The 26342-nt window shown below is 38.1% G+C and overlaps 1 protein-coding gene across 2 annotated transcripts; it reads right to left on the reverse strand.

Annotated features, from left to right (window-relative positions):
- Window positions 1-12808: 12808 nt before the first annotated feature.
- On the reverse strand, window positions 12809-24733 carry slc7a9 (solute carrier family 7 member 9). Of its 2 annotated transcripts, XM_074666392.1 has the most exons (13): window positions 24721-24733; window positions 23685-23807; window positions 22811-22958; window positions 20279-20521; window positions 17928-18053; window positions 17714-17813; window positions 15871-15915; window positions 15641-15764; window positions 15333-15436; window positions 15160-15256; window positions 14853-15002; window positions 13656-13830; window positions 12809-13552 (listed from the first exon to the last, which is right to left on the reverse strand). In XM_074666392.1, exons 2-13 carry the CDS (start codon window positions 23799-23801, stop codon window positions 13491-13493), a joined length of 1491 nt encoding a protein of 496 aa, XP_074522493.1. In that variant the 5' UTR covers window positions 23802-23807; window positions 24721-24733; the 3' UTR covers window positions 12809-13490. The 2 variants fall into 2 exon arrangements, with proteins under 2 accessions (XP_074522493.1, XP_074522492.1); XM_074666391.1 differs by lacking the exons at window positions 22811-22958; window positions 24721-24733 and having other exon boundaries at window positions 12812-13552; window positions 23685-23740.
- Window positions 24734-26342: the final 1609 nt, after the last annotated feature.

The raw sequence follows: 26342 nt of genomic DNA on the forward strand, positions 1-26342 counted from the left end.
AAAGCTTTACTGAGCTATGTCACGCTCATGTGTTGATATAAACAAACAGACAGTAAAGAAAATCTGTCCTACCTAAATGCAAAATGCTTCATCCTGACTGAAGGAATTTGAGGCTGATAAATATTAGAATGTAACCTGTGAACATAAAGAACCTGCCACTCCAAAAGCCACCATATACAATATCACATGCATCATGCTTAAATTTACTATTTTTCATTGGTTTAAGCATCCTGTATTGTGTTTGAAGGTTCAAAGTTAAAAGTTTGAGTTTTAAAACAAGTTTTGTTGTTGTTGTTGTTTTCATTTTTTATTTTTTTTGCTTGTTTTTTCTTGCACTCATTTATTTTTGTTTTATTTTTTGCTTGTTTTAATTCATTTTTTATCATTCTTTTTTTTTCGCAGAGAAGACATTACTATTTTGTTTTCTTTTGTTTATTTGTTTTTGTTTGTTAATTTTCACTTGCTTTTAAATTGTTTTTATTATTATTTTGTTTTTGTTTTTTTGTTAATAAAACATTTTTTTTTTGCAACTTTCAGAAATTGCAGAAACAGATTTTATTTTCTTTTTCAAGCATATGATCATTTTAGTCATCCAGAAAACTTCATGTATTTCTGGTTTGTCCCCAGTGCATGCAGATATTCCAATGACCTTAAAAATATTTTTCTGTCATTATGACTCTGCATTTTTCTGCATTAAGTTGGCCTTTCTGCTCCCTAGTCCACTGCTGTTTTCCGACACAGTGTACTTACAACTTAACCACTTTAAAGCCACCAGTATCACATACAGTTCTTACATCATCGCCATGCAGCACAATCTAAATTCCTACTGTGAAAAGAGACAATTGTTACTTTTTGCACCTTGTGCTCTAGTCTTACAAGTAACACAACTGGTAAGTAGAGCCATTGTAGCTATGATTCAAATCAAGATGACCAAGATTTAAAACATTGTGTTATTATCTGACAACTGTGTGCATATAAAGTTAATAAAAAGGTTATTTTTGAGTTACCACTACTTTATTCTTAGAATAATACATTACCAGTTTTTTAACCTTATCAGCCACCCTATCAGGATATCTTTCATTATAGTTGTCTCACTCTTGGACACCAAAGAGTAAAATAACTTGACAGGTATTGGATGAATGGCCTTGAATTTGCTCATTCATGTATTTGATCAGTGCTCAGTCCCTAGTGGCAAAAGTAATTTAGTTGGTGTTGATCCTTAACATATTTTTGAGTACCTATACTAGCAGGTGAGAAAAACAGTTTTTCCCATTCAGGACAAAATAAAATATCTTTAAGCAAGCATCGGATATCTATCACCCTTAAATGTTATGACCTATCAAAACCTGGTTTTATGAAAGCTGATTTTTAACAACAGTAATGTATCTAATTACAGTTAAGAAAATAATATCTTTAAAGTGACTGTGAGGACTTACTAAGTGATACTGAAAACATCTCATTTGTAAACATATATGCCTAATTGTAATCCACAACTTATAATGAAATTATCTGCACCAAAAATAGGTTATTTCTAAATGCTGTTTCTCAGTTTCCTGGTTGGTCAGACAGGACCAAATTGATTTACGTATGTCTATGTCCCCATGACATCACCTGCTGATGTCATGGGGACCATGGGGCCAGCTGACAAAGTTAAGCATTAAGAAGCAGCGCTGTAACAAAATTTTATGGCACAAAATTTCACAAAATAAAAATGCAGCAAAATAAATTCTGAAGAATCACAAAATAAAGCATACAACCATCTTAACACAACAAACTTAAAGTACCATTAGTTAGGTTTGATTAAAAAAAAAAAATACAGCCTCTAATCGCCTGTTTCAGAGTGTTTTCCCTGCTTCAATATGATGTCTGTTCCGAGCTTGAGAAAACGCTACCTGTCAATTATCCTGCCTTACATCAGCTGATGCTTAAGTGGGCTAAAGCAAATGTACTTGTACTTTTCGTTTTGTTTTGTTTTGTTTTGTTTGTTTGTTTATTTGTTTGAAGGTGTCAAGTTTAATCTGGGGGGTCTGAACATGAGATACGACTTCACTGTTTTTAGACTTACAGCTGTTGACTTTTTGAATGTGAATCTTTTCTGTGATATTGTGACCAAAAGAGTATCTCATATTGTGAATACTTTGTATCATGAGCCCTATGTGGTATTTGGTATTGGCTCACAAGTGGAGTATTTTGTTACACCCCTGGTAAGAAAAGTGTTCAGTGTTTTTCTCTGCTGAAAACGATGCCATGTATTAAATTTGCAGCAATGGAGGACACTGGAGCTGAGCTGTCGAGAAAAAACTAGACATAGGAGCAGAAAACAGTAAACAGAGCAGAGCATGGGCCAAAGGCTAAAACATGGGTTAAGCTGTTTGTGACAATGTGCATTACAACCCACATGCAGCAGTTATTCTGCAGTGGTCTGTTCAAACTTGAGAGTCTATCATTAAAATGAAGAGCAAGGTAATGTTTGTGAGTTGCTCTAAAAAGTCAAAATATCTACTGTTAAATCCTATATCCACATTAACTGGTATCTGTAACTGTACGCTCATGCTAATGCTACATAGTAATGCTGCATGCTGAGGAGTGAGAGCTGGTTAAAAAAAAATGTATTTACATTTCAAAGAACTGGACAATGATACTTCTTATCCTGTGACCTTGCAACTAAAACTAAAACTCAACTACTTTTGTCTATTAGAATTTATCATATTTGGTTGGGGTGATACAATTTATCATGTTTCAAGAGAGCATAAAACTGAAGACTCAGATTTTGTATCATCTGCTAGCATTAAACTTTTTGTAAAGATCTCACTTTATCAAAAATCAACAATTTAAAATGTTGATGCAGAACTTAATTTTGCTTAAGAGTGCTTGAAATATGATAACTTGAAATTTAAAAAACACACACACAAATTTAAAGATTTCATAAATCCACACATACAGTGTAAATTTTGGTTTTGTGATTTATGGCTGTAACGGCCAACAGGTTTCTGCCGGTCCATGGTTATCATTCATGATCTGTCATTGTAATTTGCTCTGCCTGAATCAAGCTTTGATTGAATTTTTCTCTGATATCACAGATGGCTGCCCTAGCTGTAGATTAGACTTGTTTCATATTCACAAATAGTAAAAGTGCTGTGTACAACAACAGAAACAGAATTACTAAAATCTGTTTTTCACCTTTATATGACTTTCAGAAGAATGCAACACTTTACTTCAGAGCCAGGAGGTTTGGATTCCCTGAAGCAAGACCTGCCAAGAAGTAGCTTCTGTCTGCAGGGAAGGACAAGTGGCCCTCGGTGGAATGAAGATAGATAGCTGATAGTTCATTAGCTAGTTAGGCACAGGGAGGGGTTGAACCTCAGAGGATTGCAGAATCTCGTTTTTCAGCTCTGCTAAGTGCCTATAATCTTGAGCAGGGGCAAACAACGCTGGAGAGGATGTAGGTGTTCAATGCCTCGCAGTCTTTTTGTTGTTGTTGATGATGATGATGATCCTTTGACATGAAGACACATCATTTCTGATGGGACATTTTGTTTCAGACATCAGTTAATTGAGTGTTAAAAAAACAGCAGCATGACCACGATGAGGCCCAGCTTTGGCCCCTGCAGTGTAAATGTGGTTGTTACTTCTCTCCCCACAGCCTGAGTCCAGCCTCGGGCTTGGTCGTCCTCTAGAGATTTGCAGAACAGCACTTCAAAGACGGATCCCCTCTCCTTACATGCCGTATACCCTCATCCCCTCACTTGCTATAAACACGAGAACTTAAGGAATTAATTAGAAACCGGATCAAACAAGGGTTGGTAAATTCAGCTCACTGTAGAAACCAGAAATGGTGTGATCACATGTTGAGCGCTGTGTGCCTTCTCGTGTGGGATATCTTTGATATGTATAGGAGTCTCCATTTCATTACAGATCCAGCGTGACAGCTTCCATTGGCAGTCTCTTGACCTCTCTCTTATTCACTGAGGGATATGGGCAGGGGTATTCTGCTGGCTTTGCTCCTCACACAGAGGGACAGCACTGCAGCCCTGTGAAAATGCAAGGAAAAATTCACTTATTACACCAACCGCTCCTCCGAGGCTTGTTCTTTAAAGAGAGTTTCTGCCATGAGGGCGCCTCCCAAATTAATTTTCCCATGGCTCACATCAAAGAAGCTCAAGTTCTGATAATCTGCATAACATCACAGAATACTGTTTATTTTATAGGTGGAAAGGTGGTGTAGTTTTGCAGTACATTTTCACTTGTGTTTGGGGTGATCCAGCACTGTCTAATCAATATGCAAGGTGTGACTCCTCCATTCTGCAATCTCACAGTATGAGAGTAACAGACTAACATCTTTATTTATAGGAGCAGTAAGAAATCACAGCCTGTACTGTACATGCTGATTACCAGGCTACACTCCATGTGTCAATACAGAGAGTTGATTCATGGCTGATAATGTGAGAGGCAGGCTCTCCACCTCGTGCTATAGATGGATTGCATAGGAAATCTATGTAAACACATTTTCCCATAAATGAGAGTCTTTCTTATCTGTTAATGCCATCCCCTGATGGGCAGACTGAGTGTTATTGACTGCAGGACAAGCAACATGCCACAGCTTGTTGATTTGCTCTGAGGGGAGATATCAGACAGCAGGATTACCTGGGTTATTTCAGTAAAGTGTGAAAACTGCAGTATAGATTTGACTTAGAGGGCCATTGTGGATCTAGGTATTTATTCTTCATAAGAAAATAATGATGACATTAGCCAAAAAAAAATAAATAAAATAGCTGCCAATTCAAACCAATTTGTATAATTATTAGTGCTGTCAGGCGATCAAAAAAAATAATCTAATTAATTACAGGATTTGTAATTAATTAATCTAATTAATTGCATTTTAATCTCATATCTGCTTAAGGTCCCAAAATAAAGAATTTGATTTCCAGGACATTAAAATTACATTAAAAGACATTAAAAAACATTTACAAATAAGGTGGGGATATATACAACAATTTTTTAGGTACCCTGATGCATAAGGAACACATGAAAAAAGTTTTATGGTTCTATCTTTACAAAATCTACATAGTCCTGCACCAAAGATAAGCTGATTTGATTTTTAGGACGATTTTTGCTTCTGTCACATTTTTACTCGATGTGGACTCAATTTTCACAGCAATATAAACTTCTATACTTCTATGAGGTCAGGAGATCCAGGGCTAAAGGCTAAAAACTGTGAGGAACTATGTACAAAACACTTAATTCAAGTCTTGGATCAAAGAAGAGTTAAGTATTTTTATTTTTACAAGCTCTGAACACACAAACTGTTGCTCATTGGTGCAGAGCAGCCCCAAGCTGAAACATGACACCAGGAAGATGGAAGCAAATTTTCAAAGAATTCTTTAGATTTAAATACAGGACAAATATCGATCATTCAGGGCTTGTTTAATGCAGTAAAGAGTGTAGAATTATTAGTTATTTACAGAATTGAGCTAGAGCAAACGGTTGATTTTCTGCAGATTTTCAAAAAGGACGTGTGAATAAACAAGATGTGGACAGCAGTTCCCCAAGAATCACATTTGCATCAAAGAGCCACATGACAATCACAGAGAATGAAATGCTGGATGTCTCCCATCATTGCTCTTTGTTTACTGTGTTGCCTTTTTCTTCTTCGTTGGATTTATTAGCGGGGTACACTGTGTCGCACTGCTATGGCGTCACACTACCTGCGGCTGTCAGCATCCAGCTTACAGGCCGCCTACCACGAGGGGGCGCAGTTGGCTGTGGAAACGTAAAAAATGTTTTTTTAAGTGCACTTTGGCGCTTGTTATTTCCACCCAAGACAGCATTCCAGCCTGCATTTTGGCCAAGGGGCAACATTAGCTGGACGGTTTAGAAAAATGTGGAAGTGCAAAAAGTTGCTGTTTATTGAGAATCCACTTGAGGCTGGCTGCAGAAGACCAAAAACCACATACACTTAAAAAAAATAACAACAAAAACAAACAAACAAAAAAAACTTGTACAGCATCATAAAGCATATTTTCAGCCTGGTTCAAAAAATGACTTGGGTGAAATGTTAACTTTTTTACCGGCACACACTGTACAGGGGGGATTAATTTTCCCTCTTACTGCAGTTTAGAAGATATCAGTATTGTCTGATTGTCCAATCAGAGACACAGCACAGGAACAGATGGGTTATGTCGCGGAGACTACATCCATATTTTATACAGCCTAGGGTTTTGCAAACCCCCCTCCCCCCAGAAAACCACTGGTTCCTCCCTCTGGATCTTGGCTAAACTCAGTATATTTAAGCAAAGTGCAGATCCCTCTTTTATCAATATGTTTTTTTTTCTAATGCATGTCTCATTTACAGATGTGGAAACAATCTTTGACAAGGCGCTAAGAGATCATAACGTGGCTGTGAAGCAGCCGTGGTTATGTTTGTAAGAAGTACATACTCACAGGACAAACATCAGAGAGAAGCCTGCCAGGCATTTCGTAAAAGCTGTTTGCACTCCTTCATTACTCCTATAAATCTGGCTTGTTCCTGCCTCGCCTAACTAATCTTTCATTCTGCTTCTGTCCGTTCCCAAAACACAATTTTATTATTTGCAAATCTCTGCTTTTATACCTTTTCCTCTCATTTGCTTCTCTTTACATACACACACACTCACAGGCTGTTTGGAGGATGTGTAGTGGAGCCCACAGAGCATCAGGCGGGGGAACCAGCACTACCAGCTTCCCCACCATCTCACTATCTGCTGATCAAAGAGCTTCTAAACAGCCAGAAACTACAGCTAGAGCAAGAGCAGAGGCATGCACAGCAACACAATTAGCAGGCATCACTTTTTTATGTATATATTTTTTAAATTCACATCTCGATCTCTGACATTTTCACACACCAACACTGGGGAGTGTGGTGCATATAAATTTCAGAAGTATAAACATAAAAATGCAAATAACTAAACTCTGATTAATATCTTGCTCACACACACACATACATATATAAATATATAAGAATATGAGCATATGTAAATTAAAGTGAACCTTGGCTTCACCTGTGAGTGACTGTTCACGATGGCATCATCCACTGATCTCTAAGTTGCTCAATTAAAGTTGGTGAAGAGCCTCAACGGGGTGAGGAGGAGAGGGGAGGAGGAAAAGGAGATCAAAGGGAATACAGAGAAAATCCTGGCAGGAGGAGAAAGAGGGAGGGGAGTGTGTATGAGTGAGGGAGAGCACAGAGAGGGAGGATTTAGGCTAAGAAAAGACAGGGAATAGGTTAACAAGAGGAAGAGAAAGAGAGACAGAATGTGTAGTATGGACAAAAAGTCACCCTGATGCCAAGCTTTCTGTAGTAATTAATTGTCTCCCCACTAAGTGATGTAGGAGTCACTGCAGAAGTCATTTTTGTTGTAAAACTCTCGTAAGCTTGCAGAGTTTGTGAGAAAACAAAGGTCAAGTCATGCCATTAAGAATTTATCAGCAGCAGTATCCACTGCCTTGGGCGCAGCTCATCCTCACCTGGAAAAGGTTGAAACATGAAGCAAACAAACAAATCCACTTTTTTGGAGCAGTGTTACTCTGTTTTTGTGTGTTTTTGTCTGTGTATACTTTTTTGTGGCTAGTACACGGTGTAGAGAGAGACAGAGGGAGAAAAGGCAGCTCAAGGTGTCAACAGGTTTGGTTTGTAAGAGACGCTCCATTACAGCCATGATACACAGCTCAAGACAAGGTTGTTGGAATTTATTTTGGTGCTTATTTGGTGTTTTTTTGGGTTGTGTTGATTTTGGCGCCCCCTGTGGACCACCCGACAAAATATCTCATCTGACTCTTTTGAAAAGTCAGTTGAATCCCTCATTGGGAATCTTTGCTGTGATAATTCAACAGTTGGGAAAGAACCAGCAGATCCATACATGAAGTTTCTTAACTGTCACATTTGCTAATTTGCATTTGGCTAGTGTAAGTACAGCGAACTATGTTGTGTTTGTTCAAGTCACTGTCGCAAATACAAGTAAAACGTTTTTTTGACATGAAATATCAGATTTAACTCCTTTCATTCAAAGTTAAAAAAAAAAATAACGCTAAAACCCCTGTAACACCATAGTTTTGATGTTACTACCCTACAGCAGCTAACATTAGCTAACATTAGCAAACATGAGATCAGTATTGTTGAGTTTTTGCTGAGTTAAATCTCTGGTTCTAAGACTTTTAAACTCACAAAAAGGTTGAACTTCACTCGTTAAGTGTTCAACTGTAACTCACTTACTACCTGTGAATGATTCAGGAAAAGTTGCATAATTCCAACTTTAAGCTAACAAGCTACCCTTCCTCTTCTGGCTGTGTATTAAGACAAACAAGCGACTATGGCACAGGCTGTCAAAAAAAAGTTATCATTGAGACACTTGTAACAGAACAGTGATTTGAAACATAATAACATTAATGAAAAGTATTTTTTCATAATGTCCCTTACACTAAAGGCAATGCAAGGACATTTCTGGGAGCGGTGCCAGCTGGGGGTGAGCAACAAATCTAGAGAACGTGTCTGTGAGGAAAAAGATATAGATGCTGTAGTACTGTGAAGGGATGACAGCGTAGATGAAAGTGGCTCCAGCTCTTTACTGCCACTGCTTATTCAAGTGTGCCCTCCAATGGAGGAAAACAGGTCATGTTGACAAAACAGACTCCTCTTCTGGATGTTTGAGTGCTACTTCATCCCACCTGTGTTTGGAAAATGTTATTTTCACTGTTATTAAATTTCCTCTGCCCTCGGGTGTGAAAAATCAGTGAGCTGAGTGTTGTTACAGCTTAATTACAGGCACTTCCAACCATTAAATGTTAATTAATATTACAGAAGAGTCATTTAGGAAAACAGTAGACGTCATCAAAAAAAAAAACTTCACTTATTGACTTATTGAAATCACATATTACAGTTAACTGTTTTCTAGTTCTGCTGTATTTTTCTTTTTTCAGAAACAATCAGCTGAAAACAGACTTGATTTGAAGCATATGTTCATCAGTGAAACATTACAATGCGTTTTTTGAAAAGGTTGCTGAATGATTGCAGGGTTCTAATCCAAATGCTAATTCACTATCTGATTGGAAAACTTGAGTAATGTGATGATAACGACATGCAGATGAGTTCTCATCAGAGACATCTACTCATTAAAGAGACGATGTTTGAGTGTATGACGATATGAGGTGAATGACTGTGGGTGTGTATGTTTAGGTCCACACTCTGCTTGATATTTATCATAATCATGTTTGATCAGTTGACCAATGCTTTCATAGAATGTGTGATGAAGACATGTTACAGATGAAAATACACGGACAAAAAGCATCTGCGCTTGATTGAAGATCATGGACAGTAACCATGACTATACAAGTTTACAAAACTGTAACAAGTGACAAACACTATATAGCAGTTTCATAGTGTCTCTTTCCTACCAGATTAATTTATGCATAGATCTCATCTGCGTTTCTCCAGAGGGGAGGTTGAGTTTGTTTCCTTCAGGTGTGGTGGTTCTCCATCCCTTCAAATTATTGTGGTTGATGAGTTGACCCAAAAGAACCAAAGAGCCCGTAGAGAAGAGCGCAAGCTGAGATTTTCTAATGGTTAGGCAAAACAATCTTAAATGCCCTGGGTTTTTGTTAGATCTTTTTTTTTTTTTTGTAGGTTTGCTTTGATTAATGTTGTATGCATTTCTACTGAAGTTTTCACTAAAAAGTTTCCAAACAATCCAACTGAAGGGGCTATGAGGAGTTTCTGAGTGATCTTGAAAAAGTCTCGATACATGCCTGGTCATGATTCACACTTTAAAATGTGATTATCAGCACCAATATTACAGGTTACAGGTTATTTCGAAATGCTACTTCTTAGCTTCCTCATCAGGTCAAGCAGGACCGATTGATTTACATATGTCCAAGTGTCTATGACAACACCACACCAGCTGATGAAGTTTAGTAATGAGTAGACACATCTGTGTTTTTCTCTGCTGAAAACAATTTCTTTGATTAATTTGGTAGTAATGGTTGACACGGGAGCCTAACAGAAACAGGACAGAAGAGCAGAGGAAAGCTAAATGGGAGAGTGACAGTGCACAAGCTAAAGGCTAAAACAATGGTTAAACAGTTTTTACTAATGTTCATTCCAACCCACAGTCAGAGGTTATATTGCAGTGGTCTGTTTAAACATGAGAGTCTATCAATAAAATGAAGAGTGGGGTTACATTAACTCTGCTTGGTAGATGACTGGCAGGACATAACCAGGATTCAGGGCTGTCAGTTGCACTAAATATACACAGCTACGAAACTACGGTACAAATCTATTAAGTTTACTTGTAGTACCATTTCAAACAATAGCGGTACAAAACTGTTGATAAATACCTTACTTCGTTGCACAGTATCTGGTAAAAAAGTTGTCTTAACAAAGAAAAGTTGATCTGATTCGATCTCCAATAATTTCCAAAACAAACACACACTCTTCATGACAGTGTGTGTGTGTGTGTAAGACTTTGGGGCAAAAGGTGGCGCTGGAGTCCAATTTGAACAAAGCTTCCTCATAGCATGTTTAAGCTTTAGAATAAAAATCTGAACCTTATGTAGGTGTTATGTCTTAAAACTGTACTTTTTTTTTTTTTTTTTTAGCACTGTTGGTAAGTGGAGTTTAGAAGGTGTACACATTATGAAGCACCAGCCTGATACTCCAAATAGTTACCTGAAGCTTCCACAATGACAGGCTACTGTAGTAAAATACTATTTAAACATTGTATCATCAGTAAGTTTTATGCATTTATATACAATTAACAGCTACAAAAAGTCAATTGATTTATGTTGAAATGTCCTAAACAGTAAATCCTAGAACAGTAAAGACACTAAATGGAAATCAATCTTACATCATCATAAAAGCACAATAACACCACACAGAGACCAAACTTCTTTTTGTAACTTCAGAGCAGTTTTACTTTTTCTTTGCAGGACTGAAATGAAACATGTTGTTTCTTTCATTAAAGAGTGATGAAACAGAATGTAACTGCTCGTCTCGACCCTATAATTTCAAAAATCTCCCAAATATAGGAGCAATAGCGATGATGTAAGTCAGGGCTGTTATGTTATGTTACTGTTATGTGTGCTGAATCATAAGTCTCAGGCCTGGCCGTTGGCAGAGAAGTCATTGCATTTTGTCTACATGTATTCAGTCTACATGTGCAGTTGATGCTGCAGGATAGCAGCATCTTTTGACAAAAGCACTGAACAAATTTGAAACGAGCCAAACACAACAGGCTTCACAACCAACATGCTGCTTCTCCACACAGATCCAGCCTCATTTGGCAGAAGTTACTGAGCAGCTTTTCTGCAAATATCCTTTCATTTAGCACAGCCAGTGCAGATTTGCTGCTACCTCCTCTATGGCACAGGATGATTCTGTGTGTAGAGACATCTTACCACTAGAGGGCAGCCGTGGTAATGAATGATTTCATTCAAAGGTTTGTGTGTCTCGCACCAAAATGTATGCCTGGTCAGAGACATATATCCCATTTAATGTCATGTACTTATGTAAGGGTGTAAGCTGAGCTATTTATACCATAGAACTTAAGTATATTCACAACATAAACAATGCTCTCCACATTTACAATTACACTTACTACAGTGACTACTGATTGATGGCAACAGTGAGGAAGTGTTTGCTATATGTGAAAATTGTTAATTATATTTAGGCCTACGTTAGTACATAATGTATTAATCTGATCCATATTTATTTGGGATTTTTACATCATTGACTCTAAGTGCAGTAGCAGAACATTTAACAGGTCTGTGCTGCCACCCGCTGGGCAACAGAAGCCCTGGGACAGTCAAACACTTGTTTTATTGCTCTTACTTCTTATTAAGGCCTTAAGCATACTCAGCTAGTGTTTCTCCAAGCGAAGGCACAAATGTTCCTCACTCCATGCATAACTTATAGCCCTTAAATCCTCTTTTTGACACAAATAGACCACTGAGTTAACAAAGACAGAGGTATCTGGATCTGCTTCTGTAGCAGTGGAGTCAGCTTGCAGTAATACAACACACAGTTACAGCTACAGTTATTGTGATTAAAAGCCCAGTCTGTCTTTAAGTGTAACACTGAGATAAACTAATGTTATTCTACATGAACAGTGAGCAATTACTTCCCATCATAATGTCTTATTATTGAGTTTTTCTTCAATTCACCTAGCTGTGTTGAATACTCAATCCTGATTAGTCAACAATGGTAATATCTTCTGGCCAGCTGTGACATCAGATCACACATATCAAACAGTCTATGATATCAAATCAATCCTCAGGGTGCAGTCCAGAGCCAACTTTTAAAGATTGGGTTTTTATATACTGGCAAAAAAAATTGCATTAGTAAACAATATGGGGAATATTTATTACATGAATGTTAATTTTTATGAAAGGCACAAAACCTTTCAGTAGTGGTGTTAATGGCTCACCTGTTAACAGCACAGAAGAGAATAGGAATGGAAGAGAGCAGCAGACAATCTGAGATGAGAAACAGGCACTGAGTGTAAGAGGTGTTAAAGAAAGATTGAAGCAGACTCTTAAGAGGACTCTTTATACAGATGCTTCTGTTCTGCATATGTTAAGACCACTGACAGGAAAGCACCAAAGTTTTGACTACACTGCAAATGAATCTGTGTGGATGTGGATTATGTATCACAAGCTGAACCTGGTGGTTTTGTTCCTTGACAGAATTCACACAGAGCAGAAGTCAGATCTGTGAGACATAAAATAAAAGACACTTGGTGGAAACATAAATATTTAATTTCTCATTTTCACCATCTCCTCCTAACACTTCTAAGAGACTTTCCAGTATGATTTGGACGATGCAGACATCTTTCAATGAGCCTTACTTTTTATTTCAGGTTACAACCACATGGCATTAAGTTTTCACATCATGTTTCATATTGTTTCTGCAGAGTAGAAAAATTTTAAACTTCACTGTTTGCTCACATATTGATTCATTCACATTCATAGATACTCCTCATTACATGATCTTTGTACTAAAAACTTGTGCGTTCACTACAGAAGAAAGGGTTTACATAGTGCGTCTGTTGACAATTGTTAAACTTATAAAAGGTTATCTCTAGGTTAAAGTCCTACTTAGGAACACTATACTCTTACTGTACCATAACTAGCACTAGAGGGAGGTTTTTGTAAAAGTTTAAGTTCTTTTAGTGGAGAAGACAGCATGAGAACATAGTTGATCCATCTCTCGCATGCCCGTACTTGTGTCCCTCTTTTTTTCTATTTACAATTTATGCACAGCAGCATTGTCTTTTTATTTCTCTTGTTAAATACCACATAAAAACATGATTTCAATTGTCTCCTGTACAAAAGATTCATCTAGATCTACATAATAAACACTGTACATACAGCCAGATAGTCAGACAGACGTCAGCTCCGTTGGTTGGCTTCACTTGTTAAAAACAAGCAGCAGAAGTTGACCCGGTTAGCAGTGAGGTCCTGTTTCACTCAGTTTTCTCTGGAGGGACTACTTCCATCAGCAGCTGGAGATGCATGGTGATAGGACCTACAGGGGATGGAGGTCAAAAGTTACATCAATTATACTTAAGTCAGGTCAAAGGGAGGTCAGCACAACATATTTCTTATATGTAGTACAAAAGCGAACTTACTCATGATTTTTTGTGCCCATTTGACCCGCAGATGGATGAGGGGGTAGTAGAGAAGAAGTCCACTGAGGATGAAGATTGCACAGTAGAGGTATTCCAGCTCTGGCTTATCAATAATGGGAGCCAGGACTAAGTAGCAGGACACCAGGACCATGAGGCCAGCTATGACTATTGGTACCTTTGGTTGTAAGAGCATAAAGTAAAACAGGATAAAATCAGCTCTGTGATCACAAACCACAATGAATACACATAAGCCGCGTTTCCACCGAGCAGTCCGGTTTGGTTTAGTACGGTTTGGCACGGTTTAGTACAGTTAAGCTTGATCCCGTTTGCGTTTCCACAGCAAAACTGTGCCCCCTCGTGGTAGGTGGCGTATAAGCCTGAAGCCAAAAGCCGCAGCTGTTAAACAATAGCATGACACCGTAGCAGTGCAACACAGTCTACCCTGCTAATAAATCCAATGCAGCATTTTGTCCTCTCTGTGATTAGCATGCAGCTCTTTGATAAAGTGCAATCAAGCTTTGTTTCAGAGAAGTCGGTGTGCTGCAAGGAGAAATGCAGCCACTGTCGGGGTGAGTGACGATTCCTTTGACCATTCAATGGTCTTCATTGTTGTAGCTCCACCTTCCGAGAGCGGCTTGGTTCAGTCTGGCACCCATATGAAAAGGTCCCTAAAAGTAGGCTGGCTCGTCTCGGTTATTTGGGGATCTGTCCCAGGATAAGTCAGTGGAAATGCCGTAAAACTGAACCGAACCAAACCGGTCTGCTTGTTGGAAACAGGGCTATAAATATCATGATACTATATGACAGTATCAACATTATATCCTATCGACATTGATAAACAGGGCAAACATTTCCATGGTTCCTGGAACTGCAAGCACAAAGCATCAGCCAAGAAGTAAATTGGTGCATATCATTTATAAAAAAAATAAAATAAAATAAAATCAGAGGAAGACTGAACTAAAGAAGAGTGCTTGTCTTAATGCTGATATGATAAATGACAGGTGATGAGTGAGGGATGACATGCACCTAATAGGCCTGGTTCTTTACAGGTGAATAACACTTTGACCTCCACAGAAAGACAGTATGACTCTGCTCTCTTTGTAATCGGATCATGTGAGATTGAGATTTATTCAAAATAAAAAAAAGCAAAAATCATCGAAAAATAATCTCTTTTCAGCTCTGGGAGAAGAGGCTTACCTTCACTGGTCTGTGGAGATCCTTCCTGGTGTAGCGCATGACGATAAGAGCGAGTGCTGACAGTCCATAAAACCCCCATGTAGCAAAGCTGAAGTAATTAATGAGGGTGTTAATGTCAGCTGGGATGATGTAGCAAATAGCCAAAATGCCCTAAAACAGAGACAAAGCAGAAAGAGGAGGAGATTGTTCTGTTAATCATGAACTAGATTCATTAAGTGTTGCCCAGATTTTCATGTACACTTGAACAAAGTGTATATCAAACTGGCAGCAGCACAAAGACTAAAACATTCAATATGCACAGACTTACATTAAATATGAGAGCAGGGGATGGAGTGTAATGCCTCAGACTGATGTAGGAGAGGATTTTCACCATGTGACCCTCTCTACCAGACACATAGGCCAGTCTGTGAAAGAGAAACAGAAGTAAAATACGCTGTACTTCACTGGTCATAATGGACTCGACTCTCTCAACCCTTATACCTTCCAGCGGTGAAGCAGCTCCCATTGGCAGCTCCAAATGTCGAGAAGACAACAAAGAGAGGAACGATCCAGGACAGAGGGTAAAGAACTCTATCTCCAAAAGTCTACAAACAACAAACAAGCCGGTCAGTGAGTAACTCAGCATGGAGCTGAGATTTTAGCTGTAATTCTCCAGATTTTGCAAAACATACAAAACATGTTGCAACGTGTAAGGAATGATGAGCCATTTTCTGGCAGTGTTTGTTTCTTCATGTTTATCTCCACTCCAACACCTACGACAAGTCGTTACCATAGAAACTCTGTCTTACCACAGCAACAGCTGGAGACTGCAGTAGCTCAGTCGTGGTCATTGCACTGAAATAGGCGATGTTGACCAACACGTAGCACACAGACACCAAGGGGATCCCAATGATGATGGCCAGAGGCAAGTTCCTGAGACAGAAAACACATTAAAGAGACAAACCCACTGAAGTGAAACCAGATTGACCATATTTTAAAATTTAGAAGCAGAATAGATGTGGACTAAAAAGGATCTCACCTGAATGGGTCTTTCAGCTCTTCTGTGATGAAATTCAACTGATTCCTAATAGAAAAAAATAATGAGGAAATGATAAAACAAGACAGTGTGTAAACTCTAAAAGTGATTTACAAGAAAGAACAGAGCAGAGCATCAGGTTTTTTTAATGAGTGATGTTTTTACTCCAACTAACATTCACGCCTGATCCCTTTCCTCCACATATCACTGAGTCGCTCTGACTTAATGTTCAGTTTTCTCACAGTACAATGGTTTCATTCATCACACTCTGTCTCCCTCTTTCATATTTATTAGTGGCATGGTATTTACATACTTGATGTGTTACCTCTTTGCCCTCTGGTTAACCTCCTTTGAAGAGTCTGACCCTTGAGCCCTCTGGTGTGATTATCACTCTATAATCAAAGGGTTGAGGTCAATTTGTGAGGTCTCCTCAAATGTAAATGTCCAATTGACCTAACTCATTATACAAAGTCAAATATGCAGAAGGGATCTGCCACACACATCTGAACTTGGAAGATGTGATATAAAGAGAACTAGGGCTGGACAATTAAACGGATTTTAATCGTGATTTCAATTTTGCCATCTGACAATCATAAAAACAATATAATCGAAGAAAAACAATTAATATGCCACACAGTGTAGATGTATGCAAGTTCCTGTGCTTCATAGCTCTTCTGTGTTCCATGTGCAGCCACAGCGAGTGTGTGTGACTTATGTGTATCAATAATACTGTATGTGCCACTTGCTGGTTCTTTGAAGTTGTGTTTAAATCAATACTGAAGTTTTTGAATAAATGAATAATTGTGTATATTAATCGTGATTTCAATATCACTTAAGATAATCGGGATTCTTATTTTTACCATAATCGCCCAGCCCTAAAGAGAACTTAAAGCTCCCAGCTGGTTAAGCACAGGAGAAACCTGTTTCTACCAAGGGGCAACATCTAGTTTAGAAAAATAAAGCCTATGTGGAAGTGCTAAAAGTTGATATTCATCGAGAATCCTCTTGAGGTTGGCTGCAAAAAGACCAGAAATCATGTACACACCCAGCCAAAAAAGAGAGATCTTTTACAGCATAAAAAAGCAGATTTACAGTCTGCTGCAAGAAACATCTTGGGTCTAAAACTTTGCTATCTGCAGAAAAGGGCTGCAGCGGTATGCTATTCTTGTGATTCGATTCTATGACATTTTTGGGGTGCTGATTCAATTTAAATTGTGATTCTTCGATATATTTTCGATGTTTACAATTTTTAGTTTGTTTTTTTTACACCAGACTGTGTGAAAAATTTAAACGATGATGATAATGTCTACAGACCATATTTTCCCATGAAATGCCCATCACAAAAGTCTGAGAGAAACATTTCACCCTCTGCTGGAGAAAAGTGGTACCTTTTTGTCCAAGCTAGTTTATAAACAAAGACTGAAATGAAGAATTTGAATTTCAAACAAAAAAAAAAAACATTTTTTTTAAGAATCCAGATTCTAATATTGTTCAACAAAAAATCTGGATATATTGTATATCGCTTTTTTTCTTCCACCCTTACTGCACACATTGTGGATTTTTTTTCTAACTTTGCAATTTAGAAGATATTAGGATTGTTTCATTGTCCAACCAGAGATACAGCTCAGCTCACGTGACTGACGGGCGTCCTATAGCTGTACCTCAGGAAGCTAAAAGCTGGTAATACCAAATGTGGCTGTGTCCACTTACTTGCTTCATTTCAATGTATCAGGAACAGACAGGTGAGGTTGTGAAGACTACATCCATATTTAATACAGTCTATGATTTCTACACACTGACCTCTCATAAAACCAAAGTGAAAGGAAAGCTGAAGTTAAGTTGTTACCATCCATCATAAGCCCAGAGTCCATTATAAAATGCAAGTCCAATTGATCCAAAAGATGTGGTTGAGCCATCAAAAGCATTTGACAAATTTTCTGTGTGTCCTGAAAAAAAACATGATAACTTTAAGTGTAAATATGTATTGTTTTCATTCAACTACTAATATTAACAAATAGAAATGTACCTTTAAAATACTGATATTAAAGGGAGAGGCTCACCTTGTGCCAACATGACAATGCCAGCCACCACTATGACACAAATGATGAAGAGCTTGGCTGCAGTGAAGAAGTTCTGCACATAGTTTGCCAGTTTAACGCTCAGACAATTGACACTGACGATCAACACTGAGGAAACAAAAGAACGTTTATCATTTTAAACAGTACAGACTGAATTCATGAACTTGTACTGACCATAAATTTCCCCTCTCTTTATGGACGTTTTCAATACAACTCAGAACTGCTTCGCCAGCATAAAGTTATATCCTGGTGCCAGTTTTTCTCTAACTGTAACTTCATAGCCTCTTCTCACTGTGGCTTGAGGAAAAATAATTGATATGGTTGTTAAATAACACACTATCCCAGGATATTAATCATGCATGTTCAGTTTTTTAAAGGGAACTTTTTCTCTTCATGTTCAATCAAAACTGTGGGCCGGTTGCTACATAATTCAGCTATTTTTGTGGAAGAAGAGGAAATAAGCTGCGAACAAGAGAAGTCATCATATTTCAAGATTCTTTTTGTTTTTGTTGTCTTTTTTTTTATTAGGTTTTATACTGTCTCTTTAGTACCTTCATAGTTGCTTTACATAATTAACAACAAAAACAAAGATATTTTTTCCACCAACACTATTTTGGAAAACTCTTGTTTCTGCATATTTTTTGTTTTAGCTGCCATCTCTTTAAGACGCCTTGCTCCACAAACCCCTTCTCTTTAACTTGCCAGCCATGTGGAGGCCCACTAGGGGCATGTTAGAACCAGACACATAACAATGACCCAAAATGTATTTTAAAAACAGTGTAAAGCCTTAAGTGTAATAACTTGTCAAAGAATGTAACAAAAGTGCTGTAATAAAACTCAAAACATAACAACCAACCTAAAATCTAACAAGTTGTTACATTTTGGGTAAAAAGTTATTGGATTTTGGGTTGGTTATTATATTTTGGGTTTTACTACACTTCTTTTATTAAATTTTGGGTTGTTGTTACGTTTCAGGCTTTGACAGGGCATCTATGAGTAGACCTTGGTGTTTGAGGCCCGCCCTTCTAACATGTCTTTGACCAGTTAGGAGGACCTGATACGATCATCTCATATTTCAACATGTTTCATACAGATCTCATGCTATTTTCTTTAAGCATTTCACAGACAGAGTCTGCATCACATGACTGTAGAGGTTTGAAGATTAGTATGGACATACTGCATTTTTACTTTATATCTATGTTGTATCCATGAAACAAAATTTACTCTGATCTGTCAAAAACAAGACACCTTTCTCCCCAGTGTTCTTCTGAAAGCTCTGCCTAATGAAAATACTCTAAAACAAAGTACTATCAAGCCCTATGACTGCTTTCTTAACAGCCTATAGGATGTGAGTAAAGTTAGTCTCAAACAGAAGCAGGGAATACTAATTTTCGTAGCCAGGATGTCAACAAGAGAGAGTGCAATGACTTAAGCCCTCTTAAATTACTGACTGAAAAGCTGATACAAATATCAGGTGCTTTTTAAGAATTTCTTTATTAACTGAAACCTTGCAACTCTTTGGGTATTTCTTGAATCTGAGACAAGGAGAGTATTGCTAGTAGAGCTGGGAGAGTTGTAGAGTATACCCACACTTAAAAAGGCTTCTTTGCTGACAGACAATTCCTGTCAGCTTGTTCTCATAAACTGTCTTGAGAAGTGGAACTGAAGCTAAGCTACCAACCAGGGCAGACAGGGTCAAGTCTTTATCAATATGCTAAATATTGGAAACTCCAACCCAAACATTAATTTGGGTGAAAGTGTATGGTATTATTACTTTTTTTTGTGCATTTTTATTGCACCAAGTCTGCACCTACAAAAGACGTGCGAACTAAGCAGTGGCTACATAATTCTTTAAATGTTGAATAGTTTTGCATTTTAAGATCTTGTTCTTTGATGGTTTACACCGGAATTATAGCTTGGAAAAGTCAACCAAAACCTTATATTTACCTTTTATACATATTTTTTTTACAGTCTTAAGTCTAACAGCAATTTTCCAATAAATGAAATTATTATTATTTGTTTTATTTTTTAATAATAATAATAATAATAATAATAATAATAATAATAATAATAATAATAATAATAATATTATTATTATTATTATTATTATTATTATTATTATTATTATTATTATTATTATTATTATTATTATTATTATTATTATTATCGGTATTATTATAAATAATAATAATACTGATTATAATAATAATAATAATAAATGAAATCATCAGTCAACTTAAAAGGGTTGAGATCAAAATTTTTAAAGTGGACGCAGTTGCACGCTTTGTATAAGTATTTGTTTTTATCATTGACTTTGAAGAAGTTTTACTCACATATGGCTGCTGCTGACAGACACTTGGTGACAAGCACAGGAGGATTGCAGCCAGGGTAGAAAGGCGTGGAGGCATATTCTGCAAAGCTCAGCGTGATGATGGCAAAGGCTGAGGGTTTCAGCACCATGACAGTGGTCCAGGAGAAAAGGTAGGCTGGAACCGGGCCATAAGCCTCCATTAAATATGAATACTCTGCACCTGATTTGGTGATCATGGTGCCAAGCTCTGCATAGCACAGTGCTCCTGTGAAGCCACAAAAATAAAGAGAGGTGAAACAAAAAAAAGAAGAGACAAAAACAAATCCACATTTTTTCACAGTAAATGTAAGCAGTAGAAAATATATAATTTATTTAATTATTCATTTTTAAATGTGACAAAACTTTATGAGTCAAGGTTTGCAATCAAGGGTCTTAGATCCATGCTGGGAACTTTGTCCCAAAGCAAAACAAAACAGCAGCAACAGCAAAGAGCAAACTAAAGGTTATGAGAACAGTCATAACAAAATACACTTTGTTGTTCATTTGTATTTCAAAAGAAACCAGGTAATTAAAAAACAATAAAATCATGAACTTTGTAATATAAAATAAACTTAGGGAAGTTTTTTCATTTGTAAGATGTTGGATCCAAAACGCAGCAAGGGCTTCAGAAAAGGTCATTTAAGCTTTCAAAGAGTATAGTGACCTGAAAACAATGCCGTAAATAAAATGTTGTTTCCACTGCAGCTTTTCACTTTAGTTAAGCAGAGCTTTTTAGTATGCCGTATAGGCCATGCTGCCAGTTTTACAACTTGTAAAAGTTCCTTTTATCTATCCATCAGGTAGTTAAACTTTAACACTCACTACTTCAATATGTGCTTTTCATATATCTGACATACCTAATGCAGAATGTTTAACATAACCCAAAGAAAGCAGCTCTTTTTGTTAGTGAACTTGTGTTACAAAAAGCAGTCGTTATGCTGTGTGTCCTGCTTTCTCTGTGTGCTCTGCAGTCAAAGCTCTGCAGGGATGCTCACAGCATGTCAGCATTGACTGCCAAAACTAACATGTTCAGAGCACATACATGGGTATGTTTAATGAACTGAAGTAAGATAAATAACGATCTTTCAGAAAACAGATAAATTGTACATTTGGTCAAATAATAACGATACACTGAGGTTAGAAAACAGGGCGAATCCAATCTGACATGTATTACATCCATTCTTAAGCAATGCCTTGGCTGTAATATTATTCTGGATGAGTCAGTTTTTTGCATCCAGCATCCTGTCTGTATGGTTGGTAAAGGCCAAAGACCTTGTCTTGTGAATCATGTGACTCAGATATGCCGCAGCTTTTTGTGCCAGGACACCGCAGTGTCTGCGCATTACTGGCTGCTCCAAGGCCAGGCCTGAGCTGTGACCTTTGTCATTTGTCGCACAAAAACATGGCAGCAAAGGCCACCAGCTCATTCTCACAGACACTAAGCACAAGGTCTCAGTGTGAGAACTCACAAAGACCTTCTGAGTCAGAGTTTTCTCATTGATTCTGCTTTCATCCGTAACAGCTGGGTCTGTGTGAGAAAGGCAGATTCTGATCAAAAATGATTTACTATCAGGGATTAAGGTTTCATATCATTGGCAATGAATGGATGTTAACAGCCTTGTCATCTTGAGCCTTACCTCAATAAACCTGCTCTGTCATAAAGTAAATCTTTATAGGCTTAACAATTATTTGCAGAATATAAAAACAAACATATACTTGTTGTGTTTCCATCATTGTGCTGTTCATGTCTCCAACCAACAAACATAGAAACACAGAGCCTTGTATTTCCTCTACTCAGAGGTAACAGACAAGTGTTGGTCAAAATGATTTGTGGTCTATGCTTTTTGCCATATAGACCAGGGATCTCCAACTCCTACCCTGGAGGGCTGAGAGGCTGCAGGTTTTCTGTCCAACCAAAAACTCCACCAGCTGATTTCACTGATTACCTCACCTTCAAGCAGAGAGCAGGGAGTAATCAGTGAAATCAGCTAGTGGAGTTTTTGGTTGGTAAGAAAACCTGCAGCCTCTCGGCCCGCCCGGGTAGGAGTTGGAGATCCCTGATATAGACTATAGTACTCATGGATGTAGTCTCCTTGATCTCTGTTATTTTTTAAAATGCAGTTTTGAACCCTGTCAGTGATGGCTGTACATTGAAAATGCTAACACAACCTAACTTTCAGTCCACCTAACAACAGGCAGAGAGACAAGAGATGCGTAATGTCTTCTAAACTAATGAGTTATTAAAAACAAACATCCCTGTTTTGCATTGACTTCAGATCTCCAGACTGAAGGTTCCTGCTTGCTTTTCTCCATCTTTTCTTTAAAACTCAAACAATGGCAGAAAATTAATCAAAAGTCAGAATCTTTGTTATTTTTGCATCAACTGTGTATTACATGACAGCTCCATGAATCTCTGACCAAATCTCTCAACAGACACATGATTAGATTAATAAATTAATAGATATTGGTGTCAGTTGCTGATTAAACACTGGATTGGTTTGACTCCTGCTCTCACCCAGAGTGGCTAGCACTCCACAGGCCGCCCAGACGATGAGGCAGGGTCCCACAGCTCCAGAATACAGCAGGACAGATTTTGGAGAAATGAAGATTCCTGAGCCAATCATTGTCCCCACGATCAGACAGATACCACTGAACAGGCCGACCTGAGTACAAGCAGGGAGAAAATAACAAAAGTCCTATTTCAATACTGACATCTGAACTTTGTAGAAAGATCTTTACTGACTGGGTATGTACAACCAGGAGCAGATATATACATCTGTTGAATCAATTTAATTTTTTACCTGATACTATCAAAACTCGTTTTTTTCAGCAGTAATGATACAGAATTTAGCTCATACCCTGTGCACACCTGCAGCAGCTTCAAGCCTGGCTGTTGATTTTGTCATGTTTTATCTAAGAATACACAAATCTCACTGACCTCTGTCATGTGATTTCTTCCCATTTTAAATTTAGAAAGCATCCTCAGAAGACATCAGAAGTTATTCCCCTCAAGCCTGCCATAGATCTGCTTATGATCAAATTTCTCAGCTAACTTGATAAGCTGTTGAAAATATTGTTTTGGGTAAAACTGGTTAGGGCCAGTTATCATTTATTGGCAGACATTGAAATAACGATCTTAGCTAATCCAGGGAAACTCTTTCAGGCCTTCTAAACTCACTTAAATGCTCAGGGGGCTTAGAGGGGCCTGGACACTCCTGGGTGGATGAATGTGGTGTTAACAAGTAGAGACAGTGGTCATGGCACCGCCTGGTACTCTGTTCTCAAAAAGTGATGGTGGCTATTGGTGTGAGCGTCTGATGGGGGCTGTTCTCACACACTGAAAGATCAGCCATATGCACTTGCGCGCACACACACACACAGATACATACATCTTTTTGAAGCACAGTAGCCTTGGTGGGCTTCTGGTCTTCAGTCTGACTGTCCATGATGTTTCCAGTGGAGCCATTCTGCACCTCTGTCTTCTTCCTGGTGCTGCCTTCATCCATTTCGAACTGTTGGTGAACAAATATAAGAAAAAATGAATGAATGCTCACATTTTTATTTTATTAAAATTGTATATAACATGACTTGTTTCAGGTGGTATAACACAGGCTATCTGGTCTCATCTTTGTGGCATCTATCAAAGGTCATCGCAGCACAAAAGACACGATAAGGTTTACAGGTGGGGAAACACTGTAAACCGGCACAGGAGGGTATATATTTCCTCTGATCCAAACATGAAGCTCAAACACGAACAACAACTCACTGAGAGTAGTTAATAGTTAATCCTGTGATCTGACAGCACAGATTCTGACCTTGACTTTGCCCACCATTTCTTTACAGTTTTTTTATAAGGTGACTATAACACTGGGGTCCTAAGGTGGCAGGTAAACATAGCAGCTGCAGGTGTTACATTTGTACCTGGTTACTCTCCTTTTCCTTCACAGTTATTTCCTTTTGGTGTCAACGCAGCAAATCAATCTACATCAATCTACATCTATCAATCTACAACACATAGAATCTGACTACCCTGACTTTTTAGAGAGATGCCTGTAGACTTGAAACAAAAGTCTTTCTCTCTTCTGGAAGCAGTTAAACTATTTCACCTTTTAGCATGCATGTAAACTATAGTTTTTAAGTACAACTCAATTCAAATCATCCAAAATTTTATGTTTAGCTTAAGTATTCCTTAGCTCTGACTGTTCATCAGTTGTAGGAATAGGTTAATGTATAAACGGATGTAAACATATGCTTTAAATAATTTTAATCAATAGTATCAAAAAGCAGAGCTGTCTTAGTTGGAAGCAACCAGATGGCTCCATTATGGACATGTCTGAGTGTAAAATCACTATAACAGTTTTCAGTCTTGTTCAGGTAAAACTCGAACTGATGCAAATATTTGATAATAAATAAAGTTTCACTTACATGTAACTCTGACAAAAACACTTCAGTGCTGCTTCATGATCCTTTAATGGTGTTATTTTTCCAGCACAGACACACAGTGATATGAAGCAACAGAAGATACTGAGCCAAGTTTAATGAGGCAGGGTAGGAATGTCTGATGCAAAGGGAAACAGTGGGCTCTCCAGACAGAGCACACTCCTACTGTGGGAGGTTCCAGCAGCTGATTGGACACTTTGGACGGCACAGTGGGGGAGAAAGATGGGTAAAGACGAGAAAGAAGAGTGTGTCTAATAGTTTGGTGCAAAAATTAATGAAATCCTTTGATCTGAATTTATAAAGGGTAGTTCTGGTTTGGTGGTTCATACGGAAAAAAAAAAGTTTTTTTCTAAAAAAAAGAGAGAAACTCATTTTCAACTTTTTTTGTGTGTTATGTCATGTATTGTTATTACATGCCAGGTTATTTTGTGTTTCAGAAACTAGTGAAGAAACACGTATATGGTACTGGATGTAAAAAGGAATACATTATTATTGATTAGCAGTTAGAAAGATAATCAGGTGATCAAACAACAGACCCACACTTCACCCCCCTAGTCTGAATACACACCTCTAACTTAAAGGTCCCATGTTATGCTCCTTTTCTGCAGTTTAATATGGATCATTGATGTCTTCATGAAAGGGTAGTAACATGTTTTGGTCCAAAAAGCCAATAAATCAAGCACAGCAGCATTGTTTCCTGGCTCTCATAGCCCCTATGTTCAGAACGCTCTGATTTAGTGGGCGTGACATTCATATGTAAATGAGCCACCGCTGATACCGCCCTGCTCTTCAGCGTCACTGAGAGCGATGCCATGAGCTCTGAGTGCACAATGTTTAGAAAACAGCGAAGCTCATTTCCCGTAACATCACAGGCTAAAACAACAGGCTAACCGCAGCTAAAGTTAGCATCCTGAAGCTAACATAGAGACAGGGGGGACACTGAGGAAAAGCTCTTATATCTGCTTCACAGCACACAGCATTTGAAATACTCACATTTCCAGGGTCCGAGGTTTGTTGGTGGATGGTTGGTAATGCGCCTGGATTCAGGACCAGTCTGTTTTCTAGCCCTCTGTTGTACTGTCCACAGTTGGAAAAGCAGTCGGCCGTGAAGTGACTAGCACACACATGCACAGTTTTACTGAGTGTAGCTGGCACATTTCCTTGGTAAATGAACTCTAGCCACTTAGTCTTGTCTTCTTCCGAGATGGGAAGCTTGTGCATGGAACTATGTGGCTGTTTACAGCCAAAAACAGAGCAGCTCTTCAGCCTCGGCATTCTGAACAGCAGCGGGAAGGGGGGATATCTGCTCCGGTGGACCAATCATGTCAGACTGGCTCCTGATTGGTCAAAAAAGGGAATCGTCGACGTCGGCAAATCCCCAAAATCCAAATAGCTCATTTTAGGTCAGGATTTTATATTCACAAGCACTACTAAGTACAGGTTTTGTCATTAAATGTTTCATGCAGTATTCAGTCCTTCAATAAACTCTGATACTCAGTCTGAACTTTACTTAATATTTTGTTTACTTAACATGAAATGCTCTGATGACGTTGCTAAATCTGTCTTGAATGGTTGATTTTGTCATCTATGTAGGTTTTCTTTTTTTT

The sequence above is a fragment of the Halichoeres trimaculatus genome, unplaced genomic scaffold, assembly GCF_033239565.1.
Source record: "Halichoeres trimaculatus isolate MK-OKI-2021-1 unplaced genomic scaffold, fHalTri1.1 fHalTri1_scaffold_3, whole genome shotgun sequence".
Lineage (NCBI taxonomy): Eukaryota > Metazoa > Chordata > Actinopteri > Labriformes > Labridae > Halichoeres > Halichoeres trimaculatus.

Bases quoted from the DNA above. Each gene is read 5' to 3' on its own strand.
- slc7a9 (XM_074666392.1), bottom strand. From the start codon at position 23,801: ATGGATGAAGGCAGCACCAGGAAGAAGACAGAGGTGCAGAATGGCTCC. The intron at 17,814-17,927 runs GTGAGCCTCTCC...GTTTTTTTTCAG, and splicing joins CATTGTCATGTTGGCACAAG to GACACACAGAAAATTTGTCA. The intron at 15,765-15,870 runs GTGAGATCCTTT...TTTCTGTCTCAG, and splicing joins GAGCTGAAAGACCCATTCAG to GAACTTGCCTCTGGCCATCA.